The following is a 16,793-nucleotide window of genomic DNA, read 5'->3' on the forward strand; positions in this document are numbered from 1 at the left end:
GCTGATAAGTCACGTCATTCAAAACAAACGCCCCCCTCTCCGCAGAGACTGAAGGTTCGTGAAGATGCTCCGTGGGCGGGGCTAACGGAAACTTTCGTCGAGAAAATAACGGCAGTGTGCGGGCTGTGTCCTCGCGGATTATCGGTCAGGCTTTTTCCGCTCCAAGGAGGGCATCGTGTTTTTGTTTATATCTCACTTCCGTGTCTGCTGTATCCTCACGACAGATTTCAGCTTTTCTTCGAACATACAAATAATACAGTAAGTAACTAAAGCACTATTTCTCTTGTTTACAAGGAGTAGTTCTAGTGTATTCGCCAACTATGAACACTGAACTAGCAGGTCTGCCCGCTACTGACATGTTTATTCAAACAACGCTAGCTAACTTCGATTAATGCTACGTTTTGTTTTATAGGCTGCCACAGAAGAAACATCAGCTAAAGTTATCTTTGCCCCATGTTATTACTGGGTCCATCAGTATGTTTATAGTATCAGTTATTCAACACTGTCACCACTCCATATTTTATTAATAAGAAATGAGGTAATCTATTCACAAATGGCCTATCGCTACTTGATGCTAATATCAGTTACCGTTAGCTAGCTATCGCACCGTGAGACGGAAAATAAGTGACCAACTAACTGAATAACGTTACTTTAACAAACACTGTAAAGTCCTACCACTGACGATTATTTACATTAGCTTCTGCTAATGTTGTGATGAATAAACATATGGTGTCAACGTTTCTGTTCACTAGCTCACATTAAGTTACAAAACAACCCTCCTGACAGTCTATTCTAGTGGCTTGCAAACAACACTATTGTGCTCAGTGTTATATCTTTAAATATATATATAATACATATTGTTGTGAAAATAGCTTTGTGGATGTATGCTAATAGTGCTAACAGTCACGAGGTTGTGGCTAAGCCACGCCCATTCATCAGCCCTCAGTCTGTGTCATTATCAAACAGACACTGTCTTATGTACACACATTTGATTGTTACAGGTGTTGTCTCCAAGATGGCCATGGTGAAGAGTGGTTGGCTCCATCGACAAAGTGAGTAGTCACACACACATGGCCACAACAGATCTAACAGCATTTAACGATTAATATTATCTTAATATCGATTAATATAAAGATTCTGTGACACTCGGTTTGAAATCCAGTGTAAATGAATTCAGGTTGAACGGAACTTGACTTTAACATTTTAAAGGTACCATACTGCGTCGGTGGAAAAGAAACTGGTTTGACTTGTGGGCTGATGGACGACTTGTTTTCTACAATGATCAACAACGGCGTGACATGGAGGATGATATTCACATGAGGGTAGACTGCATTAACATCCGCAGCTCTGCTGCATGTCAAGGTATTTATCATTATCTTCTCACACTCACAGTATAATTCAACTTTTGCTCTTACTTTTAACCCTGCCCACTTTCTGTTCGTCCTTCTGTAGAGCTGAACCCACCAGAGGGGAGGATGCGTGATGCCTTGCTCCAGATAGTGTGCAGAGATGGACGGGTCATCAGCCTGTGTGCAGACAGTGCAGATGATGCTCTGTAAGGCAGCACAACTTTTTGTTGTTGGTGAAGTTGAATGTTTTAATTTTAGGTCTTTGTCTACATTTCTACTTTTCGTTGCAGAGCATGGACCATGGCCCTTCAGGATGCCAGAATTAATGCAGTGAGTTTCTGCTACATCTGAAACAACTTGGGTTTTGCTTTGTTTTCCAAAATAAGAACAGGAAGTTGTTTGTTTTTATCTGTCTTATTAAACAAATGAGCTCTTACTTAAATATTATGTCTGTGATCTAAGACAGACTCAGAACAACAGACTGGAGGCCACAGATATTTTTCTATCTTGTTTCTGTCTGTGTGAGAAAACACTCATAGTCTGTTTTTATTATATCTCTCTGATGGTAACCTGAACACAACACAATTACAGCCTTTACTCATTTTGTCACAATTCTCCACAGTTTGTCTTAACGTCATGCAGCTCAGTTTTATTTGTGACCTACTCAAAATTCAGGAGCCGCCGTCTCATTTGTGCTGTTTTTTATTTTCAGGTGGTTGCTACGCCTCAGATCAGCTTTGCACAGGAAGTGATGGCATCTGCTCCTCCCCCCTACTCGGAATATGCTACCCCACCTCAGGTAAAAGGCATAGACAATACACCTGTATGTTATTATTTTTTCTACAATACATTGTTAAAAGCCAGTTTTATGTGACTCTATGAACAGGATTGTTTCTAATATTTTACAGGAACAATTTGTTTTCAGAATAATGAGTCAGTGTTTACATTCATAACAGCAGACAGGCGTCGTGTTAAATGCATAAAACTGCAGATATATGATTAGATTTCTGACTCTGGGTACGGAAATCTCAGGTAAAGGAGAAATATCAATAATAGATGCTTTTGATTGACTTCGTTAAAGTGGTAGTAACTGAAAAGGATTTGGGTTTTCCGTGCTGTGTATACTGTGAATATTAAACTTTGCAGTTCAGCTTGACATGATCCTTCTTAAGGGAAAACGAAGCTATAGAGCGAGGTAAAATCAGAAAGTAAAAACAGCTACTTAACAACAGTGTTACAGCCTGCTGCCATCTACTGGTCTATTAATAGAAGTGTTTAAAAGCACCATTAAGCAGCATTAGTGAAATTAATGCTAAATCAAATGACTCTTTAGTGTTGTGAAGGGTTTGTCAGAACTGACATCTTTCTTTTCTGTCACTTCTCACCAGGCTTATGCTCCAGGCCCGTATGGAGACTACGCTGCGCCTCCCCCACATGCCACCCAGATCGTGTACTCTGCCGACGGCCAGCCTTACGCTGTGGCGTATCCTTATCAGTACCAAGGTAAATATTTCTGTGCAGAAGTAAACCATCACACTGAAAGTGAGACTGAACTCTGTGACATGAAAAAGAGCCGTTTACAAAAATGCATCAAGTTTCTCAAATTGAATTGAATTGAATCTTTGATAAACTTTATTATACTTTGTAGATTTTTTGTACCCTGTTCAAAACATAACAGTTTTCTACCTTACATTGTTTCGCAGCCTCATGTGAGCATTAAATTTATCCACCCAGTAGCTGGTGAGACATCTCAGTCTAGACAGAAGTGTGCGCCGACATTGCCGTCCCTGAAAATATATTAATAAGTGGTTTGTTGTCACCGTTTCATCCATGTTCCGTACATCCAGAGCTCATCGAAGCAAGTTTAAATGTCAACATTGCAAATTTAAACGAGACCTCATTTGTCTGTGTCTCTCTCCAGGCGGATACGCTGCTCCTGGAGTGAACCATGTCATTATTCGGGAGCGCCAGCGCGACGATGGAGGAGACGTAGCTTTGGGAATGCTCGCCGGAGCGGCGACCGGTTTGGCACTGGGCTCCCTCTTCTCCGTCTTTTAGTGTCTTGGTTAATGTACATGTAGTAGCACAGCGCCCCCCTCTGTCTTCACAACATTCGGCTTCTTCTTTGTGCCATCACATGAGTTGGAGAGAAACGTGTCTGTCGGGCTACTTCCATCGATGAAGCATGATTGTGATGGGCGGGAAAACTGCTCCCTCTGTGTCCTGTACATGAAGTAAATACTGTTAGCACTTTCTCATATGACCTGTGCGGCACTTTCCCACTCCCTTTGTGTCGTCTGAATATGAATGTTCTTAACCAAAAAATACAAGAGTTATTCACGTTTAAGAGTTATTTAAATGACAGGAAGACGCTCCTCCTCGTACGTACACTTCAGCTAACGTCTCAGTCGGGTTTGTTTCTGTTTCATGGACCATTTGTCCTTTTATATTTGCAGAACTGTAACTTTCAGGAGTTGTTGTTTGTTTTTAGTCCAGGTTTTGTGTTTATTTGTTTACTCGACCTTATTTGACTTTGTTTTGCATGTTTTACTGGCCTGGTTTTAATATGTAGTGTTTCCTCGGGTTATTTGTGGTGGCGACAGAGTGCAATGCGATGAGAGTTGTGTAAATAGGAATGAGGACACAGAGCAATAATCATTTCACTGTAGCATTTTCAGGTACCGATCCGGTGGAATCTGGTTGTGATGGAGGTCTGATGTTGTTTTCACCACAAATAATCCTGTACATGAGGAAACGGCATTTACATGATGTGCTTTCAACTGAAAAGGGACGTCACTCCTCTCGACTGACACATATATTTGCATGTGTTGTTTATGGTCCATTTTTCATTGGCAGCTGTTGAATCACACTTTTCATTTCATTTGCAGTGTGTTTGAATCGGTGTTTTGGTTTTTTATTTCGGTATGAACAAAGTTATGATCAGGTTAATCTCCTGAGGTCCAGCTGTCATCGGATAATCCATAATTCATTTGTAATTTAAAAACAAAACCTGTAAATCTCTTTATTTCAAAACCAAAAGCACTAACACTTCACTTCCTCTTCCTGTCTGTCTTTTGCAAAATGAGAAATTCGGTTTTTGGTTTAAAACCAAATTCCTTTCATAATGATAAAAGGAATTGCCTCAAACCTTTTTCTGTTTTGGTTTTAAAACAATCAACAGGTTTACATTTTTTTTTTCCTTTTTAAATTGCAAATGAATTATGGATTATCCGACAACACACAGACCTCCTGAGATTTAGCCATGACTGAACTTTCACTCTCGATGATTTGATATTCTATCTCCATGACTCACGTTAATCATGAGTTTATTTAATCACTTTAAAATAGCAACTTCTGCTAAATGGAAAACATGTTGGTCTGTTTTAAGATACTGCACCTCTTGGTTGACAGCGCTAACTGAAGGGAAGTATGAGACTCTTCAGACTCAAAATTATTTCAGTTTTGCAAATGATCATCTTGTGCAAGCAGCTTAGCTCTGATGTCATTTTTCTACAGGTCGTAAATCGATGTGAAATTAGTTTTATTTCTCTTATCAAATGTACTAATTAAACCAGAGACCATCACGTGATGGGATCAACCAGCCGCGACGCCCAGCAACATGTTGACGTCCTGACACATTACTACATTATCGGTCAGACTCACAGTCCGACCACACACATCTTCAAACTCGGCATTTCATCTCGATCTCAACTACACACCTGTAAAGTTTTCTGCCTCTGTCTAGCTCAGCTGTGATGCTGATGTGGCAACAACATCTGTCCACAGACATAAACACCTGCCAAAGGACTAAACCTGCCTCCTCAGTGGGTCGTTACAGTAACACACACACACACACACACACACACACGCGGTGAAAACAATACTCCTGCTGTTGCGGCTGGTAATTATGATTTACCTGCATTTAAAATAAAAATGTATGACACTTAACTAAGAGATGTATTTTAACTATTAAATACTGTATATTCACAAAGGTAACGATGACTCCTGTTTCCTTGTTTCCTTTATTTAACCCTGAGACTTGAGTTCACAGAACACGTCATGTAGGATACAACAAAAGTGCAAACGACCACCTTAAGTTTTATTCATGTAACCCCAGTAAACCCCAAATATTCTCTGAAATAAAGGCAACGCAGTTTGAGCTCGATCTATAAATCTAGGATCTATAAATAATTCAGAACACGACATCTGAAAGTTTAGGAAATATGTGCAGAGACGCTGTGGGTCAATGTTCAGGCACATGGATCAGAATTTAGAAATGCTTTTAGAAGCAATAATGTACAATACTACATTATGTGTCCTGTAAAGTTCAGTAACCATAGAGACCCAGAAAACCCTCTTTAACGTTGGTAATGACAGTTTTGTGTGCAGCACATAGTTTGTTCATTGATGCAGCTTTTTAAAAAACCTCCCACCTAAATATGAATATGCCAAAAGTTTCGGGGTAAAAATAACCAGTAAAATGTTACATACAAGTTTTAAAGAGAGCGGCCTTTCAAAATGTTAAAGTACGACTTCCCATTGGCTAAAATCTAAACCCTGAAACAAACTCCTCCCCCTCATATCACTGTAAGAAGAGGTATGTAGTGTTGGAAAGGTGCATTTACCCACTGACTTCATGTTCAACTACATTTAGAGACAGAAATTTTTCTTGAAAAAAATAAAGATCATTGTAACTTTGGTTCGATAAAACAAAATCAACAAGTAAATAAAAGAATTATGAAACCTTACAAATGTTTAGATGTAAACACGAGCCTAAGTGGTTTGATATATAAGCCATAAATAGAGCTGAAACAGTTGATTAATTGATTAGTAGAAAAAAAAGTGATGAAGTAAGATTTTGATCAGTGATTAATCGTTTCAGTTTAACATTCACTTGCTTTCTCTGTTTTTTCCACGTCTTACTGTCACGACTTCTTTGGGCTTTTCTGACGACCTGACTAAGAAACTTTGGGCTCCTGTTACAGACCAGAAGATGAATCGATCAATCAAAAGCATAACTGACGGAGGAAATGACTGTTGCAGTCGTACATGAGATGAGGATGAACAGTTTTAGCCTTCTTGACCAAAATCTTCAGTAAACTTCTTCAGATTGTCCAGGTCCTGCTCGTTCACCGTGGGCTTGGTGCTCGTCAGCGACCTCTGCATGTCCGCCTGTAGGGAGGGAGACGTCCTGATCACTGCGCTCATCTGTGCTTATTAATAACACTCATCCACATATGACGAATTAAAACGAGTCTTTTCTCACCATGGACACGACCGGCTCCAGAAGTTTGTCCCCAGGAACCTCCATCCACGTCATCGCTACGGCGTTGGGATCTCCAGGCGAGCATGGAGTCAGGAGGTCTTCCACCACAACGCCCGGGTTGTTCCAAGTTGAACCCCGAACCTAAACGTGTGTGTGTGTGTGTGTGTGTGTGTGTGTGTGTGTGTGTGTGTGTGTGTGTGTGTGTGTGTGTGTGTGTGTGTGTGTGTGGAAGCAGAAACACAGAACACTTATAGTAAACACACTGTTAACTGGGTGAGTCAGACAGACGAGTTCAGCACGAGAAGAAAATACTTTTAAAATTCATATTTTTCAAATGATGTGTGTTTAATGTCTCCCAGTGTTCCTGCAGTTCCACTTATATTAGAGTCCAGATTCAGTGTATGGTTTATATTAAAGTACAGTATCATTGACAGGTACAAATATTCATAGGTGAACCTGCAGCAGAAACAAGCTGTAAAACAAGAGAAGCTGAGACTGAACCTAAACTGTGACGTTACAGGCTGTAAAACTAAAAGCTGGACGGTCGGATGAAAGTGGCACCAACTTAAAACAATCCGATTTATTTTGGAGCCACATGTTCCAGCTGGATTCCCGCAGGGTTGGAGGACAGGTAGGAGAACAAGCCCAGGTGTTCTTACCTTCTTGAAGTGAGTGGCTGACTGAACCCTCCTGACCGGCTGCATGAGGGCGTCCCTGACGATGATGCTGATGTCAGCCCCAGAGTAGCCCTCTGTCTTCTTGCCCAGAGTGGTGAAGTCTGCCTCCGTCAGGTCGTTGGGGGTGGAGCCCAGGTGCAGCTTGAACATGAAGGAGCGGGCGTGCTCCTCAGGCAGAGGGATGTAGATCCGCTTTTCAAACCTAAGACACAGACAAAAGATTCAATCAGCTCATATTTCAAATCTGGACTAACACAGTTCTGGACCTCACCTGACAGGTGAGTAGGCAGGGATCATTTCTATATAAGTCAAACTAACCTCCTCCTGATGGCGGAGTCCAGTGTCCACGGTATATTTGTGGCTCCCAGCACCAGGATTCCCTCATTATCATTTCCAACACCTGAGAGGAGGATGACATATGAACACTTATAAACAGAGTCCAGCCTCTCTGATCTGATCTGAGCTCAGACGGTCCGGTGTCTCTCCTCGCTCACCCTGCATCTGAACCAGGAACTCCGTCTTGATCCTGCGCGCCGCCTCGCTCTCGTTCTCGCTCCTGGAGCCGCAGAGGGAGTCGATCTCGTCGATGAAGATGATGGATGGCTTGTATTCTCGAGCCAGAGAGAACAGGTTCTTCACCAACCTGGGGAGAGACAGAGGAGGAGAAGTGAGAGGGGTTTCATATTTCCATCACGTCATCATCGTGTAGGAGAGCACCTCACTTTTCACTCTCCCCCAACCACTTGGACACGAGATCGGAGGAGGAGATGGAGAAGAAGGTGGAGTTGTTGGCTTCAGTGGCCACCGCCTTGGCCAGGTAGGACTTCCCTGTTCCTGGGGGGCCGAAGAGAAGGATCCCCCGCCAAGGAGTCCGCTTTCCTACACAAGCAGTTGTTGTATCATTAAATCCTGTTCACATCAACACACATCAGGAGCTTAACAGCTGCAGGTTCACACACCTGTGAACAGGTGAGGGAATTTGATGGGCAGGATGACGGCTTCCTTTAACGCCTCTTTGGCTCCTTCAAGTCCGGCGACATCGTCCCACTTGATGTTTGGCTTTTCCATGACAATGGCACCTGTGAGGGAGGGGCGGGACAAACACTTTAAAGACTGAAAATGACTCTGAAGTTAGAGCGTCTAACTGTGACGCCTTGTTCACCTGCTGCATCTCTAATGAAACACTGCGTCATTCACCTGAGAGTTGGTTTTGGAACTTCTTCTTCTCTTTGTCCTCCCCTTCATCACTTTCACTCCTGACGTTAAATAAAAACAGATCACATCATGTTTATTCACACTTTGCTTTTCCACCTTATGAGACGTCCCAGAGCTTCCTCCATGTCTCCTAAAGAAGAAAAGCTCCACCCATCTTGTGTGCCCCAGGTTTGATTTTATATATATATATATATATATTGTGATGTCTCTCTTGTTTTTTGTATATTTATTTTTATATATATATATTTTTCTCTTCCTTGTATGTGCATACAGTATAAACAGTACATGTAGAATGTATAACCAATCATAAATCACTGCCAATGACTGATAGACACTCCCACCAGGGATGAACTGTCACCCACCCTGACACAAGGTGGGTGGAGCTATTTAAGTATTAATGGTTGTAATAACTGTTTAAAACACGTCTGACGAAGGTCGAGAGACCGAAACGTTTGAATGATCAATAAGTTGTGACGCTGAGCGAGAACAGTGTGTGAGATACTTTCCAACACACCTGCACCGGAGACAGGTGGATGTGCCAATACCTTCATCAAAGTATTAATTATAGGGAAAATGGAGGCAGTGCTCAAAATACTTTTGGTTAAACAATTTACTGAAACAAACCTCAACAAATCTGAAGTCTAATAAAATAATAAATGAATCAAATGACTGATGTTTGTGGGTTTAAAGCTTTAAAGCACTAGTAGAGCCACAGAGCGGTGCAGCTATCAGTGGAACCACATCTCGTTGTTCCTTCTTGTGCATGTGACACACATTTCACAAAGTCAGAGAAGAAGACTGCAAGGTAGCTAGCATGGACGTAAACAATGCAGCTTTCAAAATGTTAAAGTTTTACTGGCTCCTCATGAGCCTGGATTTAAACAAGTGCTGAAGAGAGTCACAACAGAACAAAACCTGGGACTCATCACAGGTTCCTACTGATCAGTCTTACCCTTTGTCCTCAGACTGGGACTCTTTGACGGGTTTGGCTGGAGGACTCTTCTCCTTCTTCCTCAGATATTCCTTCAGCTGCTCGGCTCTGTCCAGGTAGTCGGCGCACTTATCCCTGATGCTCTGCTTCGCTCTCTCGCCCTGGGCCTCATCTGCAGCGACAACACAGCAATTAACTTTAATGTGTGACTGTGTGGACTTCTGCTCCTGAACCTGCAGCACTGCAAAGACCAACAGCTTCAGAACTGCTCACAACGGCGTTCAAGAATAAAACATGACATGTTGCTTTGGCCAAAAATAAAGATGGAGACGCGTGGGGTGTTTCCTGCTGCAGAAGCTTTTCAAACTGTGTAAAGCAACTGCAATAATGACTCATTTATAGATGAATGCAGACTGATTTACGCCACTACTGGCTGCAGAGTGATTACATGATGGTTTCTTTACATTTTAGGAATTATTTTTGCATTATTGCTGCACGTTTGCTGCGTCTACAGTTTTCTTTTAATGATAAAAATCACCAGAGTGAGAGCAGGAAACAGATGTGGTTCTGCGACCTCTATCTCACTCTGCACCCGCCCTGCGCTCGGCACAGATAAAGTCAATTTCCAGGTTGAGAAATGAACAAAACTCAGGCTGGTCGCTGCTCCAGCATGAAAGTACGACCCTAAGAGACTTAGATCATGGAGGTAGTGAAGTGTAAACACTGGTAGGAGGCAGAAGTCAGGTTCCTCACACTTGACAACGTGAAGGAAGTACTGTATTGCATGCTGATAACATCGGAGGGCCTCCTCGTAGTTTTTGGCTTTGTCTTCCTCTGCAGCTTTGTTGGCCAGATCTATCGCTTTCTGTGAACAACAGACAAGACGGAGGAGAAGAATTCAGGGTTGATTATTTACACATGTTGGTAATCCATTAAATAATACTCACTAATGATCAAAACGATTAGTACAACTTGTAAACAATTATAAAAGGTGCCTTAGTGGTAGAAGAAGTACTCAGCTCATTTACTGAAGTAAAATATGTACCACAGTATAAGTTATCCATCATAAGTAAAAGTCCTGCTTATAAAAGTATCATCAAAAGTAAAAGTATTCTGCAGAAAGATATTTATTACTATATCAAATCAAATCATATATTACATTATCAGTGGTTTTATGGTAGTTATATGCATCATTATTAACAATCATGATATGAATGTTATGTACAGGTCGGTGCTTTAACTAGGGGTCAGGCCTCTTCCAAAAGGTCACAGGAAAGATGTGAGGGGTCGTGAGATGATCATATTATATTGTGAAGTATTCTGGACTTTTCTCTAATCGCCGTTTTATTATTACTATTGGACACGTTACTTCAGTGAACCCACCTGAGGAGTTCAGAGAGGTAAATCAGTCTTTGCTGGAGCTGCTCAGACTCTCAAATATGACAGAGGCGCCTCAGGTTTAAATGTACGTAGTTTTTAGTTTGATTTAAAATGATCGGATCTTATGTAACAGCAGCTTTGTCAAAGTCTGTCACTCACCTGTAAGTTACCTCCGGCCATCAGCTCTGGTAACGTCGGTCCAACGTCGGTCCAACGTCGGTCTGCCGCTCAAAATAAAACTATTTAAACAAACTGTCTCTCGTCGTTTTCCTGTCACTTGTTATTTATATTTCATTTTGCGAGAACGTCAGTCGAAAAACATCCTAAACGTTTGTTTCTCTTCCGCTTCAGGAAAAAAAGTTGACTTCCGCGTTGGTCACGTGACAGTGTTATTGTCTTCTTCTTCTTCTTCTTCTTCTGTATTTTCACTCAAACTAAAGTGAAGCTTTTTAAAACAAGTGAAATAATTCAGGTGGAACTACGTGGATGGAAATGTTTAGAATTAATTCTTTTACTTTAAAGAAAGAACCGGAAATAAATTCAACCAAGCTACAGGTGAGTTACACCTGAGTTATAGCCTACAGGTGTACATCTAACAATACTGACCTCTAGTGAGTATTAGTGGGAACTAAATAATAGTGTTTTTATAATATATATCATTGTTTTTCTGTTGTATTTGCATATTTTAGATAATATTCTTCTGTGACCTTTCAAAATAAAACAATCCTCATCCATCAAATAAATGCACGCTGCCACTCCTGCGTTAATTAACAAATTTACACTTTATTACATTTATTAAAAAGGCAAATAAATAGTGTGCAAAATATCTAGAAATCTTACAACACCGGGGGGGTGAAGAAAAATAAAAGCATATACTGTGGAACACCAGCTTAAAGGAGACGATGCAGGTGGAGGACAGATGCAGTTTGGTCGCACATTGTGTTGCTGAGTATTTAGTCCAGGTTTATTCAACATATGACAGCAATCAAAAGCAAGCACCATGTACAGAACATGTGGTTGAGTAGATTCGACAGTGTGTTGTTGCTTTATTTTCCCCTCACGTCAGTGCGGTACAGGCAGGCAGGAGGACGGGGGTCCGGGTTTGTCATCAGCTGTCTCCATTCAAGAGTTTTAGATGTAAAACTTTGAGGATGCGATCGCTCTTTGTAAGATCTGCAGGGAGTTCATTACTCTGCAAAACACACACAAGAAAAATCAAATGAGCTGAACTTTCTTCTTTTCTTGTTTCTTTATGAGCCGTCAGATCTAAAATACGTCTCACCTTGTTGGGGAGGGCGGGGTCTGCGTTGGCCCCGAGCAGCAGCTGAACAGTTCGCTGATCTCCGCCCATAACAGCAGCGTGGAGGGCAGTGGAGCCGTTCTGGAGACAATAAACATATGTATTCACAATGCTACTGGAGAGGTGGTGTATTCTCCACTCACTGCTAAATATAAATCTGCTCTTTATCCTGCACTGAAGATGTTGTGATTGTGATATGAGTCACGATTTCAGTAGGAATGGTCGTTTTCACTGAAAAATAAATATAAAAATGATGATGATGATGAGATTGTTGTTGTTCTTGTACCAAACAAACATGTTCCTTTACGTCTGGAGAGTATGATCTGAAGGCTGAGGCGTCTCTGTAGCACCACAACGCTTCATTTATGGTCTGTTGTGACACATTTTACATTTTGTGACAGTGTGCTTTACCTTGAGAAGGCCGAGTGAAGGAGAAAACTTGAGGAGCTCCTCGATGACGCTGTTGTGTCCCTTTAAAGCCGCTTTGAATAACGCCGTGGATCCATCCTCAAGACACAGAAACATTGCAATTATTCTTAAATAATCTCCACTCAAGTTCCACTTACTGGCTTCCTATATAGCTTTCCCCATGGTCTTCATTCAGCTATTAAGTTTCCTCACTTGTCAACGGTAGATGGTCAAACACATCTACATTTCTCATCCAGCTTTTAAAGCAACACTAAAGTTATAATCTGTAACTTTTCCACATTGAAATGACTAGACATATGTTCTATATGTTCTGAGTTGTGTTCTTCGTCTCTCTGTACATACGGTGCGTTTAAGTCCTTAAACTTGCATTGACTGATTTTTTTTAGCCACTTAAAAAACTGCAGAAACAAGAAATAAACATATTTTGTCGAACAGCTGCAGAACTGCACACAGATGTGTGTAGTAATACGGTCGTTCAACGATTGAGAAAATGTAGTTCCAAAGGAAAGGGCTGTTTGATAAAGTGCAGGGAATATTGTCAATAAAGTTTGCAGTTCAACTGACACTGTTTTTTTTCAGTCGGCATTTGTGTCTAAAACACGTTTTTGTGCTTCTGCTTCTCCAAAGTGAGAGAGCGCTGATCTGAATCTGCAGGTAACACACTGACTACAGCTTTAACCACGACTACTGTCACGTCAGCTGATGCTTCTGCGGTCCGAGTTCTTTTACATGATGTCTTCAGTCTGTTTGGTCGTGTTTGGGACAAATGACAAGAATGTGCATTTTTATGTTCTTTAATAATTCTAAATGAACTGCGTACTTGTCTGTCAGCGTCCCGATCTGCACCACGCAAGAGCAGCACCTTCACCACCTCACTGTGGCCCATCTGAGCTGCCATCCACAGGGGGGCAGTGCCATCCTGGAGGATACGTGGATGGGGGGGGGGGGGTGCAGTGACAAAGGACATAAAAATGAGAGTATGAGGGGGGATGCAGGCAGGAGATGTGAAAGAAGACACTGTGGGACTGTGTCCTTTCAACTGTGCCGGGACGTTACCTCCCTCGCTTGGTTAACCTTGGCCCCAGATGAAAGCAGCTGACGGATCACAGTCACATGACCCTCCTGAGCGGCGAGGAACAGAGAGGTGGCCCCATCCTGAAACATAAAGAGAACCATCTCGTACACAGGGTGAGACTCATACTCGTACTTGTCTCCTGCACTTGGCTTGTACCTGTCTGAAAAGCTGAAGTGTATTTATAACAAATTACTACATGACGACTACTTCATGTCCAGTTTTACTTGTTGTTGTCGGTTGTTTTCCACAGCCTCAGGTGAAACACTAATCCTGCCAAATGTCAGTCGTGTCTGACTCAGCTGTCTGCAGAAACCTGAGAGGCTGGATTCCAGCTGCCGGGACATTGTGTGAAACCATCAGACACAGAGGCTGAGCACGGGGGGGGGGGGGGACGACGACTCACATTCAGCTGGTCATGAACATTGGCTCCATTCTTCAGCAGGGCGTCCACCACCTTGGAGTGTCCATACTGGGAGGCGACGGTGAGAGCTGTGCCTCCGTCCTGCCACAGAAACATGAAGAAGTGTCTCCATCAGCAGAATCTAAACTAAAGCTGAGCGTCAGCACCGAGCGCTGCAGCCTGAGCGAAACCCTGCGCTTCATTTATCTCCACATGAAACACTTTGAATCACCGTCTGCCGACCTGCGCTGCAGCATACCTTTGTCTGGAATTCAGTGGAGGCGCCGAATTCAAAGAGCAGCTTGACGACGTCATGGTGTCCCTGCTGCGAGGCGAAGAACAGGGCAGTGGAACCAGTCTGGAGAGGAGAACAGAAAAAGCTGCTGATGTCATTACGACAATGTTGAAAACAACGTTTCATCTTTAAATGGATTTGAAATTTGAAACACAACAGAAAAAAAAGCTTTAAAATGAAGTTCAGGACTCTTTGATCTCATTCTACTGACTGTGAAAGAATCTTTGCAAATCTTTTCTTATTCTCAACCAGAAGGTGTTTTCTTACTTTTCAAACATGAAACGAACATTTCAGACGCTTCATTTAAAGCAACAGTTTGACTTTAATACTTCAATAAACTGATACCACAGGTGGCAAAGAAGCCCATCAAAGAACCCCCCCCCCCCATGCAGACTACTGCCAGACGCAACAATTTACAGCTGTTCCCTGAATGCCTCACACACAGACAATCCTACAGCACACATTGTCAGGTGCCCCCCTTCGAGGGGCTTTGGGGCAACAGAGACTGTATAGTGTCTTCATGTTTAGGTTTAAGGGGGTTTAGAGTTGTCATTGCAAAATGTGCCAGTATGAGGGGCCTTCATGGACCCCTTTGCCACTGGGGGTCCCCCAAACATTTGCTTCATTTGCCTCTGGATTCCACTCACAGCCGGTTAGCTTAGCTTAGCTTAGCGCAAATACAGGAAACTTTGTTTACTCAGCACAAAGTGTAAAAATCATTTTGCTCACGTGTCAGACGATAACTATTTGTTGGCCAGGAGCCCTCGAGTCTCTGATAGCTTCGCTTAGCTTAGCTTAGCTTAGCTTAGCACACAGACTGGAAAAAGAGGTTGTGTGCTTGACTATATCTTGGCTGGGACCAGTGACTTCCTGGGACCTTCAACTTTCTATCTGGCAACTTCGGTGACATTGGTTTCATTGTTTCTTTGTAGTGGCCATTTATTTTCCCATCATACCTCTCTCTGATAGTTGATGTCGGCCCCTTGCATGATGAGTTCTTTGACACAGTCATAATGGCCGCTGTACGACGCCACCATCAGCGCTGTCGTCCCGTACTGAGAAGAAACGTGTCAATAATACGTTTAATTTATCAGGACGACTCCCTGGAAACTGCTTTAATGTGGCGATGAAACTAACTGATTATGCAGATTTTCCACCCTCACTCTTTATCATGATGGCACAGAAAACATAATATGGATGTGACACTGTGATGCACGCACACACACACACACACACACACACATGCACCACACCTCTGTCTCCCTACCACAGCTGGGTTATGGTTAAAGCGTGCAGCTGAGCAGCCAGGACATGCAGCGTTCATACACTGTCTCTGCAGTCTGCGTCCACGCGGCCGCTGTTGAGCAGCAGCTGAAGAAGAGCCAAGTTCCCCTTCCTCGCCGCCCAAAACACGGCGTTAGCCAGGGGTGTTTCCTTCTGGAGAGTAAATACACACAACAACCGCTGACCTTAAACCACCATTACAGTATTACACACACTGACAGCGACATCAGTACAGAGTGCAGAGGGTTTAAAGTGTCTGGTACTGAATGACAGGTAAGTCATTAATCAGGTGTGTCAGCTGACCAAACACACACACACACACACACACACACACACACTCAGAATAGATTTGAATAAAGTTGCTGTTACATCAAACACAAATGCACAGTCACAGGTAAATGTTTGAAAGTAGGACTACATGACACCATATTACCCCCCCCCGACACACACACACACACACACACACACACACACACACACACACACACACACACACAGAATAGGCTGAGGGGATCTGAATTAAGTTGCTGCTGCATCGATCACAATACACACGTGCAGTCACAGGTTTATGTTTGAACTACAGGCCATATGATACCATATTATACTCACTCTCTCTCTCTCACACACACACACACACACACACACACACACACACACACACACACACACACACAGAGCTAGACTGTGAGACTGCACTGAAGTCAGTTAACAGACACTTTGATCTCAGGTAAATGCAGCGCGTCGTTGAATAAAGCCTGAGAGTGAAGGCGTCCACAGTCTGACAGGAAGCAGGTGTGATCTGTCTCCGCCTTGCACCTCCAGGCCTGCGGCCGCCTGCGTGATGCACGATGCATGGAAGAAAAGCTGCTTTACCTTAAAAGACATGGCGCAGACCTCAGTCGTGACTCATGCTTCTTCCTGCGCACTCGTTCATTAGAGACGCCGAGCTGAGCGCCGCTCGCCTGTTTTGCCGCACTGTGTTTGGGTGTTGGCGGCGGCCGTCCGGGGACATAATAACAGGCACACGGTCAGCTGAGCTCATCCTCCGCAGTCACTGCTGCACGGAGGTTCCCGGCCGGCCACCGGGGGGCGCTGCCGCACACACACAGGCTCCACTGAGAGTCAGGAGCCGGGCGGATGGATACGGTTTAACTTAATGGATCAAAGTTTCTCACATGGAGGATCCGACACT

The 16,793-nt window shown here is 43.0% G+C and overlaps 3 protein-coding genes across 5 annotated transcripts; 1 reads left to right on the forward strand and 2 right to left on the reverse strand.

Annotated features, from left to right (window-relative positions):
• The first annotated feature begins 101 nt into the window (after positions 1-101).
• Positions 102-5,345, forward strand: plekhb2 (pleckstrin homology domain containing, family B (evectins) member 2). Its single transcript, XM_056377964.1, has 8 exons — positions 102-258; positions 1,002-1,052; positions 1,210-1,362; positions 1,453-1,555; positions 1,640-1,679; positions 2,062-2,148; positions 2,738-2,852; positions 3,271-5,345. The coding sequence occupies exons 2-8, from the start codon at positions 1,016-1,018 to the stop codon at positions 3,405-3,407; spliced, it is 672 nt and encodes a 223-aa protein (XP_056233939.1). The 5' UTR covers positions 102-258; positions 1,002-1,015; the 3' UTR covers positions 3,408-5,345.
• A 7-nt stretch (positions 5,346-5,352) lies between these two features.
• Positions 5,353-11,189, reverse strand: LOC130170545 (vacuolar protein sorting-associated protein 4B-like). The gene is made up of 11 exons (XM_056377961.1): positions 10,978-11,189; positions 10,192-10,303; positions 9,460-9,610; positions 8,490-8,548; positions 8,252-8,371; positions 8,015-8,171; positions 7,787-7,935; positions 7,611-7,692; positions 7,275-7,494; positions 6,616-6,756; positions 5,353-6,521 (listed from the first exon to the last, which is right to left on the reverse strand). Exons 1-11 carry the CDS (start codon positions 10,996-10,998, stop codon positions 6,420-6,422), a joined length of 1,314 nt encoding a protein of 437 aa, XP_056233936.1. The 5' UTR covers positions 10,999-11,189; the 3' UTR covers positions 5,353-6,419.
• Positions 11,190-11,581: 392 nt separating this feature from the next.
• ankrd29 (ankyrin repeat domain 29) lies at positions 11,582-16,686 on the reverse strand. Of its 3 annotated transcripts, none has more exons than XM_056379518.1 (10): positions 16,475-16,686; positions 15,644-15,754; positions 15,274-15,372; positions 14,282-14,380; positions 14,026-14,124; positions 13,604-13,702; positions 13,368-13,466; positions 12,530-12,625; positions 12,101-12,199; positions 11,582-12,010 (listed from the first exon to the last, which is right to left on the reverse strand). In XM_056379518.1, the coding sequence occupies exons 1-10, from the start codon at positions 16,484-16,486 to the stop codon at positions 11,927-11,929; spliced, it is 897 nt and encodes a 298-aa protein (XP_056235493.1). In that variant the 5' UTR covers positions 16,487-16,686; the 3' UTR covers positions 11,582-11,926. The 3 variants fall into 3 exon arrangements, with proteins under 3 accessions (XP_056235493.1, XP_056235494.1, XP_056235495.1); XM_056379519.1 differs by having other exon boundaries at positions 15,585-15,754; XM_056379520.1 differs by lacking the exon at positions 16,475-16,686 and having other exon boundaries at positions 15,571-15,710.
• Positions 16,687-16,793: the final 107 nt, after the last annotated feature.

The sequence above is a fragment of the Seriola aureovittata genome, chromosome 6 (genome assembly GCF_021018895.1).
Source record: "Seriola aureovittata isolate HTS-2021-v1 ecotype China chromosome 6, ASM2101889v1, whole genome shotgun sequence".
Lineage (NCBI taxonomy): Eukaryota > Metazoa > Chordata > Actinopteri > Carangiformes > Carangidae > Seriola > Seriola aureovittata.

Bases quoted from the DNA above. Each gene is read 5' to 3' on its own strand.
- plekhb2 (XM_056377964.1), top strand. From the start codon at position 1,016: ATGGCCATGGTGAAGAGTGGTTGGCTCCATCGACAAA. The intron at 1,680-2,061 runs GTGAGTTTCTGC...TTTTATTTTCAG, and splicing joins AGGATGCCAGAATTAATGCA to GTGGTTGCTACGCCTCAGAT. The intron at 2,149-2,737 runs GTAAAAGGCATA...ACTTCTCACCAG, and splicing joins AATATGCTACCCCACCTCAG to GCTTATGCTCCAGGCCCGTA.
- LOC130170545 (XM_056377961.1), bottom strand. From the start codon at position 10,998: ATGGCCGGAGGTAACTTACAG. The intron at 8,172-8,251 runs GTGTGTGAACCT...CTGCTTGTGTAG, and splicing joins ATTCCCTCACCTGTTCACAG to GAAAGCGGACTCCTTGGCGG. The intron at 6,757-7,274 runs GTAAGAACACCT...ACACACGTTTAG, and splicing joins CAGCCACTCACTTCAAGAAG to GTTCGGGGTTCAACTTGGAA.
- ankrd29 (XM_056379518.1), bottom strand. The intron at 12,626-13,367 runs GTACGCAGTTCA...CTGTGTCTTGAG, and splicing joins ATCGGGACGCTGACAGACAA to GATGGATCCACGGCGTTATT. The intron at 12,200-12,529 runs GTAAAGCACACT...TATTGTCTCCAG, and splicing joins CTTCACTCGGCCTTCTCAAG to AACGGCTCCACTGCCCTCCA.